The 24,653-nt window shown below is 45.6% G+C and overlaps 1 protein-coding gene and 1 long non-coding RNA gene across 3 annotated transcripts in view; one reads left to right on the top strand and one right to left on the bottom strand.

Moving 5' to 3' along the window:
• LOC144598993 (uncharacterized) overlaps positions 1 to 9,189 on the bottom strand; it is a 54,521-nt gene extending 45,332 nt beyond the window's left edge. Inside the window, exon 1 of the long non-coding RNA XR_013547939.1 lies at positions 9,068 to 9,189. This is a non-coding gene — a long non-coding RNA (uncharacterized LOC144598993). The remainder of the gene's footprint in view (positions 1 to 9,067) is intronic.
• The window catches only part of chaf1b (chromatin assembly factor 1, subunit B), a 42,943-nt gene continuing 27,173 nt past the window's right edge, over positions 8,884 to 24,653 (top strand). The window contains exons 1-6 of one of the 2 annotated variants that reach the window (XM_078409686.1): positions 8,884 to 9,042; positions 12,384 to 12,519; positions 16,322 to 16,454; positions 17,986 to 18,106; positions 20,263 to 20,366; positions 21,691 to 21,787. In XM_078409686.1, coding sequence (XP_078265812.1) covers positions 12,394 to 12,519; positions 16,322 to 16,454; positions 17,986 to 18,106; positions 20,263 to 20,366; positions 21,691 to 21,787 — 581 coding nt within the window. In that variant the 5' untranslated portion in view covers positions 8,884 to 9,042; positions 12,384 to 12,393. Of the gene's footprint in view, positions 9,043 to 9,281; positions 9,355 to 12,383; positions 12,520 to 16,321; positions 16,455 to 17,985; positions 18,107 to 20,262; positions 20,367 to 21,690; positions 21,788 to 24,653 lie in introns of those variants that run through there. The other variant, XM_078409685.1, reaches the window with a different exon arrangement.

Raw genomic sequence — 24,653 nt, 5'->3', positions numbered from 1 at the left:
GATGAGGGACAGCAAAAGATACCGCAAAATGTCAAATGCATTAAGTCACATCACAAAAAGCTGCAGCCTTGGGAAGAAGGACCAGCGTGCAGACTAGCTGAATCGTGTTCACTTGGCATCCAACAAATTTGATGAATATAAATATCGATCTTTTTTTTAGATTTAGATTTTTTTTAGATTTAGAGATACAGCGCAGAAACAGGCCCTTCGGCCCACCGGGTCTGCGCCGCCCAGTGATCCCCACACACTAACACTATCCTAATACTAGGGACAATTTTTTAAAACATTTGTCCAGCCAATTAACCGACATATCTGTAGGTCTTTGGAGTGAGGGCGAAAACCGAAGATCTCGGAGAAAACCCACGCAGGTCACGGGGAGAACATACAAACTCCGTACAGACGACGCCCTTAGTCAGGATCGAACCTGAGTCTGTGGCGCTGCATTCGCTGTAAGGCAGCAACTCTACTGCTGCGCCACCGTGCCGCTCGATCTCTAATATGAATGTAGTATTTTCTCCAATCCATTGATTTGTGCTTCGTCTCTGCTGCAGCTTTGAATAATATGCAAAATAAAATCCCACCTTTCTATTCTGGTGTGCCAAATATAAGCTTTTAATTTGCATTTTGGTAATAATAATCCAAGTTTCAAATTTAGCTGTACATATGTTCCAGCAAGACATCCATTCTAATGATGGCCAGCAGAGTCTCTGGAATCAGAAGCCAGTGTATAATGTTTATTTTCTTCATTGGTTCCCAACTAATTTGTCAAACAAACAAGAAGAACACAAAACAAGAGCTACATCCCAAAAGCGGTAATTTTCAGAGGAGCTGAAGACGAGACAATACAATACAATACAATATATCTTTAGTGTCATTGTACAGGGGTACAACGAGATTGGGAATGCGCCTCCTATACGATGCAATAATTTAATTAGCTAGTCAGTATTAATTTAAACAACCCAATGAAACAAATTGTAACAGTTTTAAAACGGATCGATTGTAGACACAGTGTGAGGCAAAGACAGAGCAGAGTCTATAGACGAGATAACACACAAAGTGCTGGAGTGACTCAGCACGTCAGGCAGCATCTCTGGAGGGAATTGACAGGGAACGTGACCTGACATTCCCTCTGAAGATGTTGCCTTATCAGCTGAGCCATTCCAACACCCTGTGTTTTACACAAGATTCTAGCATCTGCAGTATCTTGTGTCACTATAGTCTAGATGATTGGGTGGCTAAATGCCAAATGGGATGCACGCTGGAGAGATCAGGAGGTTTATGGTGAGCAAAGAGTGGATGGTCAGCATGGAAGATGTTGATGTGTTCAGACACGTAGATTATTTAATCCCAAGACTGCCAAAGATGGTAATGTTGTCAAGGCAGATTGGAGCTGACATGGTAGGAGATGGAATGCGGTATTTAAGGCCCGGCATGTGTACTTTAAACTTCAACTACATCCTTCTCCAAAGCTATCCACTTATTTTAAATTTTTTAGAGATACAGCGCAGAAACAGGCCGTTTGGCCCACCTGGTCCGCGCCGCTCAGCCCGCACATTAACACAATCCGGAACACACTAGGGACAATTTTAAAAAAAACATTTGTCCAGCCAATTAACCGACATATCTGTAGGTCTTTGGAGTGTGGGCGAAAACCGAAGATCTCGGAGAAAACCCACGCAGGTCACGGGGAGAACATACAAACTCCGTACAGACGACGCCCTTAGTCAGGATCGAACCTGAGTCTCCGGCGCTGCATTCGCTGTAAGGCAGCAACTCTACTGCTGCGCCACCGTGCCGCTCGATCTCTAATATGAATGTAGTATTTTCTCTAATCAGATCAAACTTCAACTTCTAATCAAATCAAACTTCAAACTTCAACTTCTAATCAAATCAAACTTCAACTTCTAATCAAATCAAACTTCAAACTTCTAATCAAATCAACTTCAAACTTCAACTTCTAATCAAATCAAACTTCAAACTTCTAATCAAATCAACTTCAACTTCTTATCAAATCGAACTGCAACTTCTAATCAAATCAAACTTCAACTTCTAATCAAATCAAACTTCAAACTTCAACTTCTAATCAAATTAAACTTCAAACTTCTAATCAAATCAACTTCAAACTTCAACTTCTAATCAAATCAAACTTCAAACTTCAACTTCTAATCAAATCAAACTTCAAACTTCAACTTCTAATCAAATCGAACTTCAACTTCTAATCAAATCAAACTTCAAACTTCAACTTCTAATCAAATCAAACTTCAAACTTCAACTTCTAATCAAATCAAACTTCAACTTCTAATCAAATCAAACTTCAAACTTCAACTTCTAATCAAATCGAACTTCAACTTCTAATCAAATCAAACTTCAAACTTCTAATCAAATCAACTTCAAACTTCAACTTCTAATCAAATCAAACTTCAACTTCTAATCAAATCAAACTTCAACTTCTAATCAAATCAAACTTCAACTTCAACTTCTAATCAAATCAAACTTCAAACTTCTAATCAAATCAAACTTCAACTTCTAATCAAATCGAACTTCAACTTCTAATCAAATCAAACTTCAAACTTCAACTTCTAATCAAATCAAACTTCAACTTCTAATCAAATCAAACTTCAAACTTCAAGATTGACCTTTTTTGTCCCAAAGAATCCCCTCTTTGCGTTTTTACCTTCTTTAATTGAAGCTGCTAATAAAATATTTGAAGATTTTCCTTCCCCTTGCCCATTAGTATTATTCCACACCCACTCTGCATCATCCCAGTTACTTTCTTAAGAAGCCCCCGTTAATTCTGTATTCCTGATGTGGGTTGTTAGGTTAATGGACCACTATAAATTGCCCCTAGGGCTGGTGGGTGGCAGGAAAATTATGCCCAGGTGAGAAAGCGACTAGGTTACAGGGAAATAAGTGGAGGAATGGGAATAAACGGCTCACTCTCCAAGATCCAGCATAGACCCAATCTTCCGAATGCTCTCCTGCTATTTCATACAAAGATGGAAAAAAAAGCATAACTGCCCTTTGCTATGTTGTGACTTATGAAGGTTGCTGTGTGCAATAGGCTGCTGGCACTCACACATTACATGTAAAGTGATTTTGAATGCATGACATTGTAAAACCCGCAACATGCAAAGCAAGGTCTTCATATAAATTTGCTTGAAATAAATGCACGTTCTTGGTTCCAAATCAGGTGTTAAGCGGATGACAGTATTTCACTCGGAAGGTCTCAATAAAAAAGTTATGCAATTTCATGAACAAATTAATTGGGAGATTGCAACTTGGAATCAAATGGCTACCATTAGAATGGGTGTCATGACAATACATAGATATAACTAAAACCGAAACTATACACCAAAATATAAATACAAAATTTACATTGACACACCCACGATAGGAAGGCAGTCCATAATTTTGCGTAATATATTCTAAACTGAAGAGGAAGTACTGCATAAATTAGAACAATACAGCACAGGAACAGGTCTTCAACCCTTGACTACGTATCAATCCAATGTAAACTAATCCCATGTGTCAGCATGTTGACTATATCCTTCCATCCCTACCCGTTTGTGTGCTTATCTAAATACCTTTTAGGTCTTTATTGCATTTTATATCCAATAGTGCCAAAATTTGTTGCATGATCAAGTGAACATAATTCAACAAGTCCACAAATGAGCTTCCCGCTTTCCAAAGGAACGAGGCCAATTGGTGATGTACTCAATGCATTAGATATTTTGCAGAATCTTCTGATTATTTTGCTGTAACAGGCATCTGGGACGTGGATGGTGGTAGGTTTTCCACTCGATGAAAGATTGCACTTTGGTCTGCCTTAAACTCGTTGTCCTTTCAGTGTAAGGAATCATTCACAAGTGAATGCTATTGATCGGCACTTTCCAAGGTGCTGGAGTATGTGCTGAGAGATGTACTCTAGCTTGGAGCAGCCACTGCAAAAAGTCTTTGGGGAAGGATCAAAGTCCGAAGTTCTGCTACCACTGGACTCAGAGGGGTTGTGCCCTGTGCCCGGTCTCTACCAGATATGCACACAGAACATAGAGCAGCACAGCGCAGGAACAGGCCCTTCAGCCCACAATGCCTATGCCTGCACGTGATGCATATCCCTCCAATCTTTGCATATCCATGTGCTTATCCAAAAGCTTGTTAAACACCACTAGCATATCTGCCCCCACCACAGCCCTGGCAGCACATTCCAGTGGCATCCAACACCCTCTCTAAACAAACTTGTCCCACACAGCTCTGCGCCTGCGCTGCCCTCACAGCTGCGGCTTACCTGCAGTCCGTCTGTCTTTGTGTTTTTATGTTGTTTTTTTATCTTGATTGTAGTGTAAATGTGATGTCGTTTTTTTGGGGTTGTGTACAATGGGGGGGGGGGGGAAACGGGAACTGTAAATATAAAATTGTCTCTTCCGAACGGAGACGCGACCTGCAGCCTCCCATTGGCCAAACCCCTGGAGCTGGCGGCCTCCACCTGGGACTCGCCTGTGGAGGCTCCGGCCACATGGACGTCGGAAGCTCGCAGCCCCCTGCCCTGGGTGGGGGCCGACATCGGAAGCTCCGGCATCGGCAGCGTCTTTGCCCGCCCCGAATCGCGGGGCTGGGGTCGGCCCGCCGCGAACCTTTCACCGTCCGGCTCCGCCTGAAATAGGCCGCGGGATTTTCTCCGCCCGGCGGGGGCTTCAATGTCGGGAACCACGACCGCCCCGACGGGCAGCGGCGGCGTCTTCGACCGCCCCGAATCGCGGGGCTTGGGTCGGCCCGCCGCGGACCTTTCACCGTGCGGCCTGGAACGTGGCAACATCAACAGCCTGACCGCCGGAGAAGACGGCAGGGGAAGAGAAAAGACATTCTGGCCTTCCATCACAGTGAGGAAGGGACTGGAGGAGACTCACTGTGATGGATGTTTCTTTTTATTTGATGTTGGTTTATGATTGTGTGTGTTATCGCTTATTTTTATTGCTCTTATTGTTGGACTGTGGGTAATCTTTAATTTCCCTACACATTTATGTGTATGTGACAAATAAACTTGACTTGACTTGGATAGCTTCTAAAACTCATCCGGGTATACTATTTAAAGAGGAAAGATGAGTGGCATTGATGCTTTGTACGAGAATGTATTGACTTGATAGTACAATGAATTTAGTGAAAGACGCGCACTGATTGCATTTACTATATAATGAATAAAGTATACTTTGATATATTTTTTTAAATCCCATGACAATGTTTGCATACTTGTAACACTTGTTTCAAAGGAAGACAGTGGCACAAATGCAAATCTGAGAGGAGCACTCATGACTGGGCCTGCAGTTTGAAGGTCCACATTAGTTGTTTCATTCGGTAAAATAATGGCGTTTCAAACGAGATTTGCCACTGAACAAATGGCACAAGACGCCTTGAAGATAAAACAAAAAAGTATAAACTCTAAGAGGGTGGATAAGAATGAAAATTTTGAAAAGGAGACAAGATGGGATAGGAAAGAGCTGTTCTAAAAGAAAGAAGTGACTAAAAATAGTCAAAGAAGGTGCCATGAGCTATTTCTTGCCATCACCACCTTATCTTGTGCAGGTTGCAAAATACAGCTGGTTGGGGAGGCAAGCTTCCAAGTCTCGACCCAAAACATCAAATCATCCCTTTGCCTGCACAGATGCTGCCTGACCCACTTGAGTTCTTTCAGCAGTTCATTTTTTTGTACTCGCCCTGTTACACTTCCACACTTGGGAAACCCGATATGATGAGGGACAGCAAAAGATACCGCAAAATGTCAAATGCATTAAGTCACATCACAAAAAGCTGCAGCCTTGGGAAGAAGGACCAGCGTGCAGACTAGCTGAATCGTGTTCACTTGGCATCCAACAAATTTGATGAATATAAATATCGATCTTTTTTTTAGATTTAGATTTTTTTTAGATTTAGAGATACAGCGCAGAAACAGGCCCTTCGGCCCACCGGGTCTGCGCCGCCCAGTGATCCCCACACACTAACACTATCCTAATACTAGGGACAATTTTTTAAAACATTTGTCCAGCCAATTAACCGACATATCTGTAGGTCTTTGGAGTGAGGGCGAAAACCGAAGATCTCGGAGAAAACCCACGCAGGTCACGGGGAGAACATACAAACTCCGTACAGACGACGCCCTTAGTCAGGATCGAACCTGAGTCTGTGGCGCTGCATTCGCTGTAAGGCAGCAACTCTACTGCTGCGCCACCGTGCCGCTCGATCTCTAATATGAATGTAGTATTTTCTCCAATCCATTGATTTGTGCTTCGTCTCTGCTGCAGCTTTGAATAATATGCAAAATAAAATCCCACCTTTCTATTCTGGTGTGCCAAATATAAGCTTTTAATTTGCATTTTGGTAATAATAATCCAAGTTTCAAATTTAGCTGTACATATGTTCCAGCAAGACATCCATTCTAATGATGGCCAGCAGAGTCTCTGGAATCAGAAGCCAGTGTATAATGTTTATTTTCTTCATTGGTTCCCAACTAATTTGTCAAACAAACAAGAAGAACACAAAACAAGAGCTACATCCCAAAAGCGGTAATTTTCAGAGGAGCTGAAGACGAGACAATACAATACAATACAATATATCTTTAGTGTCATTGTACAGGGGTACAACGAGATTGGGAATGCGCCTCCTATACGATGCAATAATTTAATTAGCTAGTCAGTATTAATTTAAACAACCCAATGAAACAAATTGTAACAGTTTTAAAACGGATCGATTGTAGACACAGTGTGAGGCAAAGACAGAGCAGAGTCTATAGACGAGATAACACACAAAGTGCTGGAGTGACTCAGCACGTCAGGCAGCATCTCTGGAGGGAATTGACAGGGAACGTGACCTGACATTCCCTCTGAAGATGTTGCCTTATCAGCTGAGCCATTCCAACACCCTGTGTTTTACACAAGATTCTAGCATCTGCAGTATCTTGTGTCACTATAGTCTAGATGATTGGGTGGCTAAATGCCAAATGGGATGCACGCTGGAGAGATCAGGAGGTTTATGGTGAGCAAAGAGTGGATGGTCAGCATGGAAGATGTTGATGTGTTCAGACACGTAGATTATTTAATCCCAAGACTGCCAAAGATGGTAATGTTGTCAAGGCAGATTGGAGCTGACATGGTAGGAGATGGAATGCGGTATTTAAGGCCCGGCATGTGTACTTTAAACTTCAACTACATCCTTCTCCAAAGCTATCCACTTATTTTAAATTTTTTAGAGATACAGCGCAGAAACAGGCCGTTTGGCCCACCTGGTCCGCGCCGCTCAGCCCGCACATTAACACAATCCGGAACACACTAGGGACAATTTAAAAAAAAACATTTGCACAGCCAATTAACCTACATACCTGTACGTCTTTGGAGTGTGGGAGGAAACCGAAGATCTCGGAGAAAACCCACGCAGGTCACGGGGAGAACGTACAAACTTCGTACAGACGGCGCCCGTAGTCAGGATCGAACCTGAGTCTCCGGCGCTGCATTCGCTGTAAGGCAGCAACTCTACCGCTGCGCCACCGTGTCTCCACTTAAATAATTTCCAAAAATTGTTTTCAACCATGGAAATATAAGAAGGCAAGATATCAGAAGCTGGGCAAGGACATGGGGCTGATGGAAGCAGCAACAAAAGCAAAAAGGAGGGGAAAAACAAAACAATAGTGTCGGGGTGGAGACCAGGAGTTTTAAGACTGGGCTGGAAATCTGTGGCCTCACAGTATTAAATTAGATTGGATCGGGGGCAGGGGTAGGGGAGGTGGCAAAGATATAGGTTATTATTATACAGAAATTTGCAGGCCTCCACGTTGGTGCCTCAGGAACACCTGATCGACATTCATCTACAATCTGGTCCAAAGGACCTATTTCCACGCTGCAAGAGGCTCAGAGTTAGTAAAAGCTGCCCAGAGTTAGTCACCTCTTTGCCTCAATGTACAACTGCTCACAAACACAACCTACAAGGATAGTTTGATGCTTAACTGCATCTTGACCCGAAATGTCACTTGTCCATGTTCTCCACAGATGCTGCCTAACCTGTGCAGGAAGGCACTGCAGATCCTGGTTTAGAAGATATAGACACAAAATGCAGGCAGCATCTCTGGATAGAAGGAATGGGTGACGTTTCGGGTTGAGACCCTACTTCAGACTCCAGCATTTTGTGTCTATCCTGGCAAAAGTGAACTGTTTAGAGATACAGCATCTTGACCCGAAACATCACCCATTCCTTCTATCCAGAGATGCTGCCTGATCGGCTGAGCTACTCCAGCATTTTGTGTCTATGTTGAGTTACTCCGTCTGAAGAAGGGTCTCGACCCGAAATGTCACCCATTCCTTCTCTCCTGAGATACTGCCTGACCTGCTGAGTTACTCCAGCATTTTGTGAATAAATACCTTCGATTTGTACCAACATCTGCAGTTATTTTATATATACCAGGCCTTTGTGTCCTTTCATAAGTGATAGGAGCAGACAAATATATGACAATAGCTTCCATCACATCCAACATGAGTGTATATTTTGGATGGTCTATAGGGCTATGGGGCAGAATTAGGCTATTCGGCCCATCAAGTCTACTCCGCCACTCAATAATGGCCTCCGAAACCGATTATCCTGCCTTCTCCCCATAACCTCTGACACTTTCTCTGTGCTTATGTATGGTTGTGCTTATGTATAGTATGATTTCACAGGATTGTATAGCACAAAGAGTCTCACTGTATACAGGTACATGTTGCAATACAGTACTGTACTGTAGTAGCATTGAACCATTGCCACCCTGCTGCCTGCGTGTCCCAGTCCCGGCCCCCAGGTGGCGCAGCCGAGCACCTTCCAGCGGCAACAGCTCCGCCATCTTGAATCCCGCCCCCCGGGACCCATTTATTGACGAATTCGCCGCATTTATTTCAAATTAACGCGAAAGCAACACCCACTCGCCGTGTGCCGGTCGCGGGAAATGTAAAGGACGACACTCCAGCGGGAAAATGCTCTTTCTGCAGCCAAACGCCCTGGCTGGGCGGATTACTCTCTAAACTAAAAAAAGTAAATGAAACAAATAAAATCCCACCGTTTGAAGTCCGCTCCACTAAATTGTTTGTTTCCTCTCGGATAAAAAAACTTTTCCCGTTTGTAGTGGGTCTGCGCCGCGCCGCGCCGCGCGGTCGACCACCGCCTGTAGTTCGCCGTCTCGCCGGGTGGCGCGCTGTGGGAGGACCGTGCCGTGGGAGGACCGCGCCGAGCGGGCGGAGGCCCATCTTGCCTGGCGGGTCCCCTCCCCTTCCCTCTCGTTGGGCGGGGAGCGCGCGCGCGGGAAAGCGGTTTGTCGCAGGCGGCTGGAACGTTGGCCCGGGAGAGGTAATGGCTCGCGCGGATTTGAAACAACGCGTTCCCCGGGGCGTCTGCAACCGAGGGGGGGAGGGGGGTGCATGCTTACAGTCACGAATATCACTGCGTGTAAACTTTATCCATACTTCCAGTCAGGAATATCACTCCCCCAAACTTCACCCATCCACCGAGGGGGTGCAAGCCTACTGTCAGGAAAGTATCACTGCATGCAAACTTTAAATATCACTACATGCAAACTTTATCCATACTTGCAGTCAGGAATATATCACTCCTGCAAACTTCACCCATCTACCGAGGGGATGCATGTTTACAGTCATGAAAATCACTGTATACAAATTTAACCATACTTACAAATCACTCCTGCAAACTTCACCTGTCCACCGAGGGGGTGTATGCTAACAGTCAGGAATATCACTGCATGCAAACTCTATCCAGCCTTACAGTCAGTAATATCACTACTACAAATCTAATCCATACTTGTGTAGGAAAATAACTGCAGATGCTGGTACAAATCGAAGGTATCACAAAAATGCTGGAGTAAGTTTTGGGTCCAAAACGTCACCCATTCCCTCTCCTAGATGCTGCCTGACCTGCTGAGTTACTCCTTGTCATTCATTGGGCTAGTTTAGCTGGGCTTCGGATTTCCTTCCAGCTTTGCTAACAGTTTGAGGTAGTTCACTTTAAAGCTTGTTTCTTTGCCAAAGAACTGCAGATGCTGGTTTATACCAGAGAGTAACTCAGCGGGTCAGGCAGCTTCTCTGGTATAAACCAGCATCTGCAGTTCTTTGTTTCTACATTTAGGCCTTGGCCAATTGTTCGACAGTCGACTTCCTACACTTGGTCAACATTTGCGTGATTTTTTTCTCATAAATCTGCAAACAGAAAGACCGTTTGAGGAAAGAAAACCATCTCATACAGGTCAGCAGATAGCACAAAAGGATGGGTGACATTTTGAGTCCCGACCGAAAACATCTATCATTTTTCTCCAGAGATGCTGCCTGACCCGAGGAGTTACTCCAGCACTTTGTGCTTTGTACTTAGCCAAGGTCTGCTGGATCTCCCAGTTGCAAACTATTTTAACTCCCATTCCCATGGGGAGAAGGCAGGAACGGGGTACTGATTGAGAGTGATCAGCCATGATCGCATTGAATGGCGGTGCTGGCTCAAAGGGCTGAATGGCCTACTCCTGCACCTATTGTCTATTGTCAAACTGAACTTTCTCTCCTGGGCCTCTTCCATTGCCAGTGTGAGGCCTCACACAAACTGGGGAGCAGCATCTCATATTCCGCATGGGTAGCTTACAGAAGTAAGGAACTGCAAATGCTGGTTTACATAAATAGACACAAAATGCTGAAGTAACTCAACAGGTCAGGCAGCATCTCTGGATAGTATCGGTAGGTGACATTTCCTGACTCAAAATGTCATCTATCCATGTTCTCCAGAGATGCAACCTGACCACTATGTGCCTTTGAACATTACTTGGGAATACAGTAAACCCTCATTTTGTACAGACCCCCTTATAAATGGATTTATAGCGGACGGAGCTAACAATGCAAGGTGCAACAGCGAGCCCTTCACCAGCAGCTGCCATGGCTGTTGTTGCGGCTCACTTTGTAGAATTAGAATAGCCTTTATTGTCATCCAAAAACATGTAGCCCCTGGACCTGGCTTTCTTCAGGCCGCTGCCACTGACAGGTCGCGTTGGTCACCGCGGGGCTCCCTCCCCTCTCACCGGCTGCCACTTCCATTCACTGTCACCTAGTCTGCTCCACTGCCACCATTTTGTTGCGTGCTATCCCATCAGCAGGAAGACTGGACATGATTATAATCAAGCCACTCACAGTGTACAGATATAGGATAAAGGGGATAACATTTAGTGCAAGGTAAAGTCTGATTAAAGATAGTTCAAAGGTCTCCAATGGGGGTAGATTGTAGTTCAGGAGTGCTCTCTAGTTGTTGGTAGGATGGTTCAGTTGCCTGATAACAGCTGGGAAGAAACTGTCCCTGAATCTGGAGGTCTGTGTTTTCACACTTCTGTACCTCTTGCCTGATGGGAGAGGGGACAAGATGGAGTGACTGGGGTGAGATTCATCCTTGATTATGCTGCTGGCCTTGCCGAGGCAACGTGGTGTGGATGGAGTCAATGGAAGGGCGGTTGGTTTGCAGGATGGTCCACAACTCTCTGCAATTTCTTGCAGTCTTGGATGGAGCAGTTCCCAAACCATGCTGTGATGCATTCCGATAAAATGCTTTCTGCGGGGCAGAGGGTAACCCAGAGGTTTGCCCTTCTGCTTCTGACATCACCCTGGTGCGATCCAAAACGGTGACACGGTGGCGCAGCGGTAAAGTTGCTGCCTTACAGCGAATGCAACGCCGGAGACTCAGGTTTGATCCTGACTACGGGCGCCGTCTGTACGGAGTTTGTACGTTCTCCCCGTGACCTGTGTGGGTTTTCTCCGAGATCTTCGGTTTCCTCCCACACTCCAAAGGCGTACAGGTATGTAGGTTAATTGACTGGGTAAATGTAAAATTGTCCCTAGTGTGTGTAGGATAGTGTTAATGTGCGGGGATCGCTGGGCGGCGCGGACCCCGCGCTGTATCTCTAAATCTAAAAAAAATCTAAATATTCAAAAAGGGTGTTCAAATGCAATCAGAAAGGCGGCACGGTGCCGCAGCGGTAGAGTTGCTGCCTTAAAGCGCCAGAGACCCGGGTTCGATCTTGACTACGGGTGCTGTCTGTACACTGTTTGTTCATTCTCCCCGTGACCTGCGTGGGTTTTTCCCAGGTGCTCTGGTTTCCTCCCACACTCCCAAGACCTACAGGTTTGTAGGCTAATTTTCTTCGGTTAAATTGTCCCAAGTGTGTGCTGGATAGTGTGAGGGGTAATCGCTGGATGGCGCGGACTTGGTGATCCGAAGGGCCTGTTTCCGTGCTGTATCTCTAAACCAAATTAAACTAGAAAGCTCTCACAATGGAAAAAGAGGCATGATACGATGAGCTAACGTTTCTTCCTCTTCCCCCCCCCCGTCTTTCCCAGCGTTGGCGCCATGAAGTTTACCACCTGCGAGATAGCGTGGCACAACAAAGAACCCGTGTACAGCGTCGACTTCCAGCACGGACCCGACGGCAGGATTGATCGATTGGCTTCTGGGGGCGTGGACACTACAGTCCGGGTACGTGCTCCTGGGGTGGGGAATAACGAAATGCATGGACAGAGTGGGAGTGGAGAGGATGTTTCCACTGGTGGGAGAGTCTAGGACCAGAGGTCGTAGACGCAGAATTAAAGGCCGCACTTTTGGAAAGGAGCTGAGGAGGGACTTCTTCAGTCAGAGGGTAGTTAGTCTGTGGATCTCATTGCCACAGAGGGGCTGGAGAGGCCAAGTCAGTGGATACTTTTAGCGGCAGAGATAGACAAATTCTTGATTACAACAAGTGTCGATGGTTATGGGGAAAAGGCAGGAAAATGGGATTAGGAGGCAGAGATCAGCCATGATTGAATGGCAGAGCGGACTCGATGAGCCGAATGGCCTAATTCTACTCCGATAACTTGTGAACTTGTGAGAGCTGGCACGACCTTCAAACTCGGGCCCGTGTTTAGAAAGCCAAAGCAAGTTGGGGGTAGATTTAAAATGGTATGGTACTTTATTTGTCACATGTACCGAGGTACAGTGGAATTAATTTTTATATGCAGTTCAGTACGATTATCACTGTACATAAGCACTGAGATACATATTAGATGAGGATCTCTGATACAGCACATCGATTTATTCACAAAATGCTGGAGTAACTCAGCAGGTCAGGCAGCATCTCGGGAGAGAAGGAATGGGTGACGTTTCGGGTCGAGACCCTTCTTCAGACTGATGTCAGGGGGGGCGGGACAAAGGAAGGATATAGGTGGAGACAGGAAGATAGAGGGAGATCTGGGAAGGAGGAGGGGAAGGGAGGGACAGAAGAGCTATCTAAAGTTGGAGAAGTCGACGTTCATACCACCGGGCTGCAAACTGCCCAGGCGAAATATGAGGTGCTGCTCCTCCAACTTCCGGCGGGCCTCACTATGGCACTGGAGGAGGCCCATGACAGAAAGGTCAGACTGGGAATGGGAGGGGGAGTTAAAGTGCTCGGCCACCGGGAGATCAGTTTTGTTAATGCGGACCGAGCGCAGGTGTTCAGCGAAGCGATCGCCGAGCCTGCGCTTGGTTTCGCCGATGTAAATAAGTTGACATCTAGAGCAGCGGATGCAATAGATGAGGTTGGAGGAGGTGCAGGTGAACCTTTGTCTCACCTGGAAAGACTGTTTGGGTCCTTGGATGGAGTTGAGGGGGGAGGTAAAGGGACAGGTGTTGCATCTCGTGCGGTTGCAGGGGAAAGTGCCCGGGGTTGGGGTGGTTTGGGTAGGAAGGGACGAGTGGACCAGGGAGTTACGGAGGGAATGGTCTCTGCGGAACGCAGAGAGGGGAGGGGATGGGAAGATATGGCCAGTGGTGGGGTCCCGTTGTAGGTGACGGAAATGTTGGTGGATGATATGTTGGATCCGCTGGCTGGTGGGGTGGAAGGTGAGAACGAGGGGGATTCTGTCCTTGTTGCGAGTGGGGGGAGGGGGAGCAAGAGCGGAGCTGCGGGATGTAGAAGAGACCCTAGTGAGAGCCTCATCTATAATGGCGGAGGGGAAGCCCCGTTTTCTGAAGAACGAGGACATCTCGGAAGCCCTGGTGTGAAACACCTCATCCCGGGCGCAGATGCGGCGTAGACGGAGGAATAGGGAGTAGGGGATAGACTTTTTGCAGGGGACCGGGTGGGAAGAAGTGTAGTCCAGATAGCTGTGACATAGCTGTGACCAGATAAATGTCCGTCACTAGTCTGTCTCCTGTGATGGAGATGGTGAGGTCCAGAAACGGGAGGGAGATGTCAGAGATAGTCCAGGTATATTTAAGGGCAGGATGGAAATTGGAGGTGAAGTGTATGAAGTCAGTGAGTTCTGCATGGGTGCAAGAGGTAGCACCAATGCAGTCGTCGATGTAGCGGAGGTAGAGTTCGGGGATGGGGCCAGTGTACGTCTGGAACAGGGATTGTTCGACGTACCCGACAAAGAGGCAGGCGTAGCTAGGGCCCATGCGAGTGCCCATAGCTACGCCTCTGGTTTGGAGGAAGTGGGAGGAGTCAAAGGAGAAGTTGTTGAGGGTAAGAACCAGCTCTGCTAGGCAGAGGAGAGTGTTGGTCGATGGGGATTGGCTGGTTCTACGGTCGAGGAAGAAACGGAGGGCTTCGAGACCATCCTTGTGGGGGATGGAAGTGTAGAGTGACTGGACATCCATGGTGAAGATGAGGGAGTGGGGGCCTGGGAACCGGAAGTTATCAAGGAGATGGAGAGCGTGTGAGGTGTCTTGGACGTAGGTGGGGAGGGATTTAACCAGGGGGGATAGGATGGAGTCGAGGTAGGTAGAGATAAGTTCGATGGGGCATGAGCAGGCAGAGACAATGGGTCTGCCAGGACAGTCATGTTTGTGGATTTTGGGCAGGAGGTAGAATCGGGCCGTGCGGGGCTGGGGAACTATGAGATTGGAGGCACTGGGGGGTAGATCGCCGGAGATGATGAGGTCAGTGATAATGCTGCTGATAAAGGTCTGGTGTTTATCAGTGGGGTCATGGTCCAGGGATAGGTAGGAAGAGGTGTCTGATAGTTGTCGTCTGGCCTCGGTCCGGTAGAGGTCAGCACGCCAGACTACCACAGCCCCTCCCTTGTCAGCGGGTTTAATGATTAAGTCCGGGTTGTTGCGGAGTGAGTGGAGGGCTGCACGTTCAAGAGGAGAGAGGTTGGAGTTCATCAGGGGAGTGGAGAATTTGATACAGCACAAGTGTATAGCAGTTATTTATTTCACAAAATGCTGGAGTAACTCAGCAGGTCAGGCAGCATCTCAGGAGAGAAGGAATGGGTGACGTTTCAGGGCGAGACCCTTAGTAGTATGGTAGTAGCAATAGCCAGTTTGGCCCCATTTTCAAGTCCCAGTTGTTGTCTAACATCTTTCCTATAACATGGTGACCAGAGCTGAACACAATGCTCTACATGCGGCCTCATGAACGTCATATATAACTGCGAAATGACCTCCCAACTATACTCAATACTCTGACTGATGATGGCCAATGTGCCCAAATGGCCTGCAGCACAAGGCTATCAAGGAAGAGGCTGCATAGATAGTGGACTCATTGGTTGTTCAATGTGACTCCCTTGTTCAAAAAAAAAAGACAAGAAACTACAGGCCAATTCTTCAGCAAATATTGTTGGCAAGTTACTTGAAGGAACTGCCTATCATTTGAGAAAACTATATCATTCACTCAGCATTTTTGACCCAAGTTGAACCAGCATGTCTATAACACTCTATTGTGGCATGGTGGCGCAGCGGTAGAATTGCTGTCTTACAGTGGCAGAGACCCGGGTTTGATCCTGACTACGGGTGCCTGTCTGTACGGAGTTGGTACGTTCTCCCCGTGACCTGCATGGGTTTTCTCTGGGAAGCTCTGGTTTCCTCCTGCCTTCCAAAGACGTACAGGTTTGTAGACTAATTGGCTTGGTATAAATGTAAATTGTCAATAGACAATAGACAATAGATAATAGGTGCAGGAGGAGGCCATTCGGCCCTTCGAGCCAGCACCGCCATTCAAAGTGATCATGGCTGATCATTCTCAATCAGTACCCCGTTCCTGCCTTCTCCCCATACCCCCTGACTCCGCTATCCTTAAGAGCTCTATCTAGCTCTCTCTTGAATGCATTCAGAGAATTGGCCTCCACTGCCTTCTGAGGCAGTGTCCTTAGTACGTGTCCGATAGTGATAGTGTGCGGGGATCGCTGGTCGATGCAGACTCGGTGGGCCGAAGGGCATGTTTCCGTGCTGTATCTCTTAACAAGAATCCAAGACCCTGGAAAAAGCTGCAGTTATTTGCTCAGCTTCAGTTGTTTCTGAGAGTGTCGTTTTCTTCCAGATATGGAAAGCGGATAAAGACAAGGATGGCAAAGCAGTTGTGGATTTTTTATCGAATCTAATACGTCACACAAAGGCAGTGAACGTTGTGCGTTTCTCTCCGAATGGTGAAATTCTTGCATCTGGAGGTGATGGTATGTTGAATTTTAAAATCTCACAAGTATTAAAAAAGTTGTTTCTGAAACTAATCCAATTTGCCACACCAAAGGAGTAATTCCAAGGTCAGGTTTATTTTGACTGCATTTCATGAAAGGTGATAGAAGGAAAAATAAACTCTGAATATTTACTGAGGATGGGTTCGAGAAGTGGCCAAGGATTCCATAAGCCACAATTATCACTTGCATATAAGTATGAAAGTCAAAAAAGGAGCATGGGAGGATGAGGGTGATCTTATAGAGGTATACAAAATCATGAGAGGAATAGATCGGGTAGATGCACAGATTCTTTTACCCAGAGTAGGAGAATCGAGGATCAGAGGACATAGGTTCAAGGCGAAGGGGAAAAGATTTAATAGGAATCCGAGGGGTAACTTTGTCCACACAGAGGGTGGTGGGTGAATGGAATAAGCTGCCAGAGGAGGTAGTTGAGGCTGGGACTATCCCATCATTTAAGAAACAGTTGGACAGGTACATGGAAAGCACAGGTTTGGAGGGTTATGGACCAAACGCAGGCAAGTGGGACTAGGGCTGCTGGGACATTGCTGGCCGGTGTGGGCAAGAAGGACCTGTTTCCTATGACTCTATGACTAGGTACAGTTTATCTGTAAAATATAATCAATAATAATGGAACATTGATAAACTTGCCTTAATTTGTATGATTGATTGATTGAAAGATATATCAGGCCCTTTGACCCACTAAGTCCACGCTGACCATCAATCACTTGTACACCCTCGTTGAATGCTATTCCACTTTCTCATCCACTCCCTACACATTAGGGACAATTTACAAAGGCCGATTTACCTACAAACCTGCACGTCTTTAGGATGTGGGAGGACACTGGAGCATCTGGAGAAAACCCGCGTGATCACAGGGAGAACGTGCAAACACCACACAGACAGACAACACCCTTAGCCAGGATCGTACCCGGGTCTCTGGCACTGTAAGGCAGCAGCTCATGGTGCTGTGCCGCCCTCTGTCATAATATAACTACTACCATTATGTTGGTAACTGCTCCATGCTGCTTAAGTGGTTTATTCACAAAATGCTGGAGTAACTCAGCAGGTCAGGCAGCATCTCGGGAGAGAAGGAATGGGTGACGTTTCGGGTCGAGACCCTTCTTCAGACCTGCTGCTTAAGTGGTAGCTGGTAGTTACAATTTTTAAAAAAAAGAAAGAATTAGTTTAATTTAGTTTAGAGATACAGCGTGGAAACAAGCCCTTCGGCCCACCGAGTCCACGCTGTCCCACGATCCCCGCACTATCCTACACACATTAGGGACAATTTACAATTTTACCACGCCAATTTGCCTACAAATCTGTACGTCTTTGGAGTGTGGGAGGAAACCCAAGCAGGTCACGGGGAGAGCGTGCAAAGTCTGTACAGACAGCACCCGTAGTCGGGATTGAACCCGGGTCTCTGGCGCTGTAAGGCAGCAACTCTACTGCTGCGCCACCGTGATTAAAACGATCATTATGTTTTCTTACATTCAAAATTCCATCCTCGTAGATGCACTAATATTCCTGTGGAAACTGAACGACAACAAGGACTTCAAAGAACAGGAACAAAATCTATTTGAAGAGGATGATCAGTTAAATAAGGAGAATTGGACAGTACACAAAACGTTACGGTACGAAGGGCTTTTGTACCTGTGTCTTCTCCTTTCACTCGTGCGAAAGTTATTGGTTATAATGTAGGATGTGTTATAAGGAGTGGTTTTGTCAGCTTAGAAGATACATGCCGATGAGGAATGATGTTGGTACGTACGTGTAGCAGCATTCTGAATAAATTGCACTAAAATGTTTTGGAACGTTGGAAACCCATCGCTTTGAAGAACTGAACCAAACTGATCTCCCGGTGGCCGAGCACTTCAACTCCCCCTCCCGTTCCCAGTCTGACCTTTCTGTCATGGGCCTCCTCCAGTGCCATAGTGAGGCCCACCGGAAATTGGAGGAACAGCACCTCTTATTTCGCCTGGGCAGTTTGCAGCCCAGTGGTATGAACATCGACTTCTCCAGCTTTAGATAGTTCCTCTGTCCCTCCCTTCCCCTCCTCCTTCCCAGATCTCCCCCTATCTTCCTGTCTCCACCTATATCCTTCCTTTGTCCCGTCCCCCTGACATCAGTCTGAAGAAGGGTCTCGACCCGAAATGTCACCCATTCCTTCTCTCCCGAGATGCTGCCTGACCTGCTGAGTTACTCCAGCATTTTGTGAATAAATCGCTTTGAAGAACATATCTATGTATTTCCAATTGCTTTGAGCATGACGTCAGCAGGTTTTGTAAGTGGATCTAAGGGATCCCCATGGCACGATTTTGAAGGTAAGTAGTGTGCCTTTGATAGATTGCAAGACTGAACACTTGTCAAAGCAAGTGAGTTTCTAAATATCTTTTGAATTCAGAGACCGGCTAAGACTCTGAATGATGTGTTCAGTTCTGGGCATCATGTTATATGCAAAATGTTGCTAAGTTGGAAAGGGTGTTGCCAGGACTCGAGGGTCTGAGCTAAAGGGAGACGTTGAGCAGGCTGGGTCTCTATTCCCTGGAGCGCAGGAGGATGAGGAGTATAAAATCATGAGAGGAATAGATCGGGTAGATGCAGAGTCTCTTGCTCAGAGTAGGGGAATCAAGAACCAGTGTACATAGATTTAAGGCGAGGGGGGGAGAAAGATTTAATAGGAATCTGAGGGGTAACGTTTTCACACAAACGGTGGTAGGTGTCTGGAACGAGCTGCCAGAGGAGGTAGTTAAGGCAGGTATTATCGCAACGTTTAAGAAACATTTAGACAGGTACATGGAAAGGACAGGTGTTGAGGGATATGGGCCAAACGCAGGCAGGTGGGGCTAGTGTAGATGGGACCTGTTGGCCGGTGTTGGCAAATTGGGCCTAAGGGCCTGTTTCCCTGCTGTAAGACTATGATATTTTAAAAAACTGTTGAAAGTGATGTAAATATTTGAAATAAAAATTAAAGCTGTAAACGGCTAAAGAAAAACATTAAACAGAATTAATTTAAAATAAAACTATTACCATTCTCTAAGTTGAGACGCCCCATTGAACTGAATGCTTTCACTGGTGACATACCCAGCACAGGTTATAATGGAAGTCATATAGGTTATAATATAGGTTATATCATTAGATAGGTTATCATTAGATAATATAGGTTATATCATTAGATAGGTTATATCATTATAGGTTATAATGGAAGTCAAACAGAGACCGTACTAAGAAAAAGCCCAGATCTCACCAATCCTGCTTTGAAAGTGGAGTTTTATATTTAAAATAGTCTTGTGGGTTAGAAGCAAACTATTGGATGAAGCAGGGTCTTTAGAGGGAAAACAATTGAAATTTCTGATCGAGACCCTGCATCAAGCCTCAATTATGCAAAACGTAAACTGCTGGAGGAACTCAGCAGGTCAGGCAGCATCTGTGCAGGGTATAGGCATTCAACGTTTCAGACTCTTCAGCAGTCTGAAGAAGCGTTCTGACCCCAAAAAATCACCTGTCCCATCCCTGCGCAGATGCTGCCTGACCCACGGAGTTCCTCCAGCACTCTGTGTTTTGCTCCAGAATCCAGCATCTGCAGTTCCTTGTATCTCAGGCCTGAATTCTTGCGGGTTGCTGTGGTTTAATTTAATTTGACATGCTACCTGCGGAAAAACTTTCTGAAAGACTGAATATATGCATTCATGGCAATAGCCATAATTCCATCAAGGTGAATGTTTGGGTTTTGCATTTATTGATGATATTTACTGAGTTTATTTTGTGTTATTTTGTGCGTTTCTTGCAGAGGCCACATAGAGGACGTGTACGATATCTGTTGGACTACTGATGGTAATCACCTGGTTTCTGGATCTGTCGATAACACGGCCATTATGTGGGACATTAATAAAGGTGTGAATGCAGCTCTCAAATGTATCCTTTCATTAAAAGACTACAAATTATTGAATTATGTCATCCTAAGGACACAAAGCGCTGGAGTAACTCAGTAGGGTCCCCCTCTCCCATCAGGCTAGAGGTACAGAAGTGTGAAAACGCACACCTCCAGATTCAGGGGCCGTTTCTTCCCAGCTGTTGTCAGGCAACTGAACCATTTTATCAACAACTAGAGAGTGGTCCTGTGTTACTTTCCATCTCCTTGGAAACCCTCAGCCTATCTTTAATCGGACTCTACTGGACTTTATCTTGCACTAAACCTTATTCCCTTTATTATACATCTACACTGTGGACGTCTCGATTGTAATCACATATGGTCATTCTGCTGACTGGTTAGCACGCAACAAAAACTTTCACTGTGCATTGGTACATGTGACAAAAATCGAAACTAAACAGATCAGGCAGCATCTCTGGAGAATATGGATAGGTGACGTTTCTGACTGAAGAAGCGTCCCGACCCAAAACGTCACCTATCCATGCTCTCCCTAGATGCTGTCTGACTTGCTGAGATACTCCAGCACTTTGTGACCTTTTGTGTGTTAACCAGCATCTGCAGTTCTTTGTTTCTGAATGATTTCATCACCCACTTCCACTTGCCCTCGCTGTTGTGCCTCCCTCAGTATTTCTCATTTGGATACCAGAAACCGGTTGAACATAGAAGAGTGCAGCACAGGAACAGGCCGTTCGGCCGACATCTGTTGGGTGTTCCTTCTGCATAGTTGCCTTTGTTGGCCAACCTTGTCTTAGTCTGCATGGCTCATCTCGGCCAATCTGCAAACTCTTGAAGTCCTCCTCATGGTGATATTCCTAATCCACATTGTGTATGCTGAGCATGTTTATTTTCACCACAGATGTTGACTTGCACAGTCCACGTCAACTTTTTTCTTACAGGCACATTATGGCAGTAAGAGAGATAGGTTTTTTCTTTCTTTTGCTGGATTCGCACTTTCAGGACAATGGTTAGAAAGTACATCCATTAACCTTTGTCTTCTGGAAAAATTCCCGTTCTTCCCCTATACTAATTTGGGCAACGTGATTACTGTTAAGGGCTGGCTATGTAGTTTCTTGGAAAGCATCGTGTTGAAGTTCAACGGCACGAAGCTCTCCATTTATCTAAAGTGTGCACAAAAATACCTCTGGTTTAGAATTGTAAGGAAAGCATAACCTGACTGTTGTTTATTACATCTAAAAGATGATTTCAAGTACTTAACGTTAATGACTGGGAAACTTCATTCTGCCACAGTTGCACTGAATTATTAACTGCACCTATAAATCTTTTCAGGGGTGAAGCTGTCGATCTTTAATGAGCACAAGAGCTATGTGCAAGGTGTGACCTGGGATCCTCTGGGACAATTCATTGCTACTCTCAGCTGTGACCGGTAAGGGGCATTTACACTTTCTTTCCTCTTCCAGTGGGTTCCTGATAGCGTCTGCAGCAGTTTCTGTGCTTTATCGCGCAGTTTTTTAAAGATTTTAATTAAGTTTAGTGATTCAGCGCGGAAACAGGCCCTCTGGCCCACCGAGTCCGCACCGATCAGCAATCCCCGCACATTAACACACAACAGGGACAATTTAACATCTATACCAAGCCAATTAACCCACAAACCTGTACGTCTTTGGAGTGTGGGAGGAAACGGAAGATCTCGGAGAAAACCCACGCAGGTCACGGGAAGAACGTACAAACTCCGCACAGCCAAGCTCCCGTAGTCGGGATCGAACCCGGATCTCTGGAGCTGTAAGGCAGCAACTCTACCGACATGTTTGAAGTATATAAAATCATGAAGGGTGTTGATAAGGTGGACGACAAGGCACATTTTCCTCCATATCTGAGGTATATAAAATCAGAGAACATAGAATTAGCTAAGGGGTAAAAGATTTAGAGGGGATCTGAGATGAACACCCAGCGACTGGATAAGGCAGGTCGTTCAATATGTGTTTCCTACAACACGTTTTGGATATAATGCAAGTCATGAAATATGGGGAGGTATTTGCACAATTTGGGGCCAAGTTGGTTATAATGCGATTTTGATCAGGAACTAGAGCACCACGTCAAAGTTATTTTGGGAATGCCAAGCAGAAAAGAAAAAGCTGCCTTGGATTTAAACACAGGGAATGAAACCTGTTTGCATGGAACCTCCTTGCAGTAATTGGACTCCATTTTTTTCTTTAAGAATAAGCTGCGACTTTAACCTCTGGTGGTCATTGAAATTGACAAGCAATTGCTTCTACTGGCACTTGTGCCAAGATACTCCTCTTATACAATGTAACCCACAGCCCGTTTTTAGCTTGAAATAAAGTTTTTTGAAAATCCTAAAAAATAATTTTGTTATTGCAAGTCTAAAATCTCGGTAGCCCCTAGCCCCCATTTCCCTTGTTTGTTCTTGAGATTTGCAATCTCGGTATCTCAGAGCTATGAAGGGGACGGATTTGAAAATGTCTTGTATCCCGAGAAAAGGTCATGCTTTGACTGTGTTCCAAAGGGTTAACATTGTGAGCTTTAAGAGTAGATACTAGACCAAGTGAACCCGTTGGGCCCAAACCCCTCCTGCATTGGTGCAGCAAGCACCCTGTCCTCCCCCACTCCCCTCTCCTCCCCTTTCCCTTCTCCCCCATTCCCCCCTCCCTCCCTCCTCCCCTCCTTTTAAACTTTAAAATGTGAATAACTTTAAAAATATAAGACCGATTTCAATAGAACTACTCGCATTATCGCTAAAGTGACAATGGTGAGTAAGGTGGGCCTAAAATTGTCACGCTATCGTGTACCGTTTTGGCTGAAGTTCAGTCACAAACAGATAACAAACGAGAGTCCTAGTATATAGATATTAACAGGAATTAATGATATCCTACTGTTAATGATATCCTACTGTTGTCTGCTGAAGTAATGTAGATAATTTATCAGTTCCCATCATGTAGTCAAGGCTGGTTTGCTCTGTACAAAATGAATTTTCACTTTCAATTTCCAAGCATTTCCGTAATGAACTTTGATATCTATACAAGATCACTTCAAGGAATTCTTTGCCACAGAATAATAATAATAATACATTTATTTTATATAGCGCTTTTCAAAATACTCAAAGACGCTTTACAAAGCAAACAAGACAAAAAAACAAACAAACAAACAAAAGATTTGTCCTGACGGAGAAGCGGCGAACAAACAGCACCAGCGTCCTCTCACGTCAGGGTCCGGCAGTAACCAATAAAGAACACAAGACACACAATTACAATTTAACACAAACCACCATCACAGTGATTGCTCCAGGCACACCCTCACTGTGATGGAAGGCAAAGAAAAGTCTTATCTCCTCCTCATTCTGCTCCCGTGGTCAGGCAGTCAAACTACTGCCTCGAGGCGATCGAGGCTCCCGAAGGCTGTGTAGGCCATGTTAGTGCATATTTGTACGGCAGAGATAGATATATTCTTGATTAGTACAGATGTCAGAGGCGATGGGGAGAAGGCAGAAGAATGGGGTTAGGAGGGAGAGATTAGATCAGCCATATCATATATATACAGCCGGAAACAGGCCTTTTCGGCCCTCCAAGTCCGTACCGCCCAGTGATCCCCGTACATTAACACGTACATTAACACTATCCTACACCCACTAGGGACAATTTTTACATTTACCCAGCCAATTAACCTACATACCTGTACGTCTTTGGAGTGTGGGAGGAAACCGAAGATCTCGGAGTAAACCCACGCAGGTCACGGGGAGAACGTACAAACTCCTTACAGTGTAGCACCCGTAGTCAGGATCGAACCTGAGTCTCCGGCGCTGCATTCGCTGTAAAGCAGCAACTCTACCGCTGCGCTACCATGCCGCCCTGGTTGAGTAGACTTGATGGGCTGAAGGGCCTATTTCTACTTCTATCACTTAGGGCCTATTTCTACTTCTATCACTTATGACCTTAGGACAGATTAATGTTAGTTAAGTTTAAAGCTACAGTGTGGAAACAGGCCTTTCGGCCCACCGAGCCCCTGCCGACCAACAATCACTCGTACTCTAGTTCGATTCTGCACATTAAGGACAATTTACAAAAACCAATTAACCAACAAACCCGCATATCTTTGAGATGTGGGAGCAAACCGGAGAAAACCCACAGGCCGAACGTACAAAACTGCGCACAGACAGCACCCGAGGTGAGGATTAATCAGGCTGTAATCTAGCGCTGTAAGGCAGCAACTCCGCCGCTGTGCCACCATGCCGCCCAAAAGCCTTCAGCTTAGAGATACAGCGCGGAAACAGGCCC

This window comes from Rhinoraja longicauda, chromosome 12, assembly GCF_053455715.1.
Source record: "Rhinoraja longicauda isolate Sanriku21f chromosome 12, sRhiLon1.1, whole genome shotgun sequence".
NCBI classification, from domain to species: domain Eukaryota; kingdom Metazoa; phylum Chordata; class Chondrichthyes; order Rajiformes; family Arhynchobatidae; genus Rhinoraja; species Rhinoraja longicauda.
Note: the sequence above shows the minus strand (reverse complement) of the source record. Positions and strands in the feature narration are given on the sequence as shown.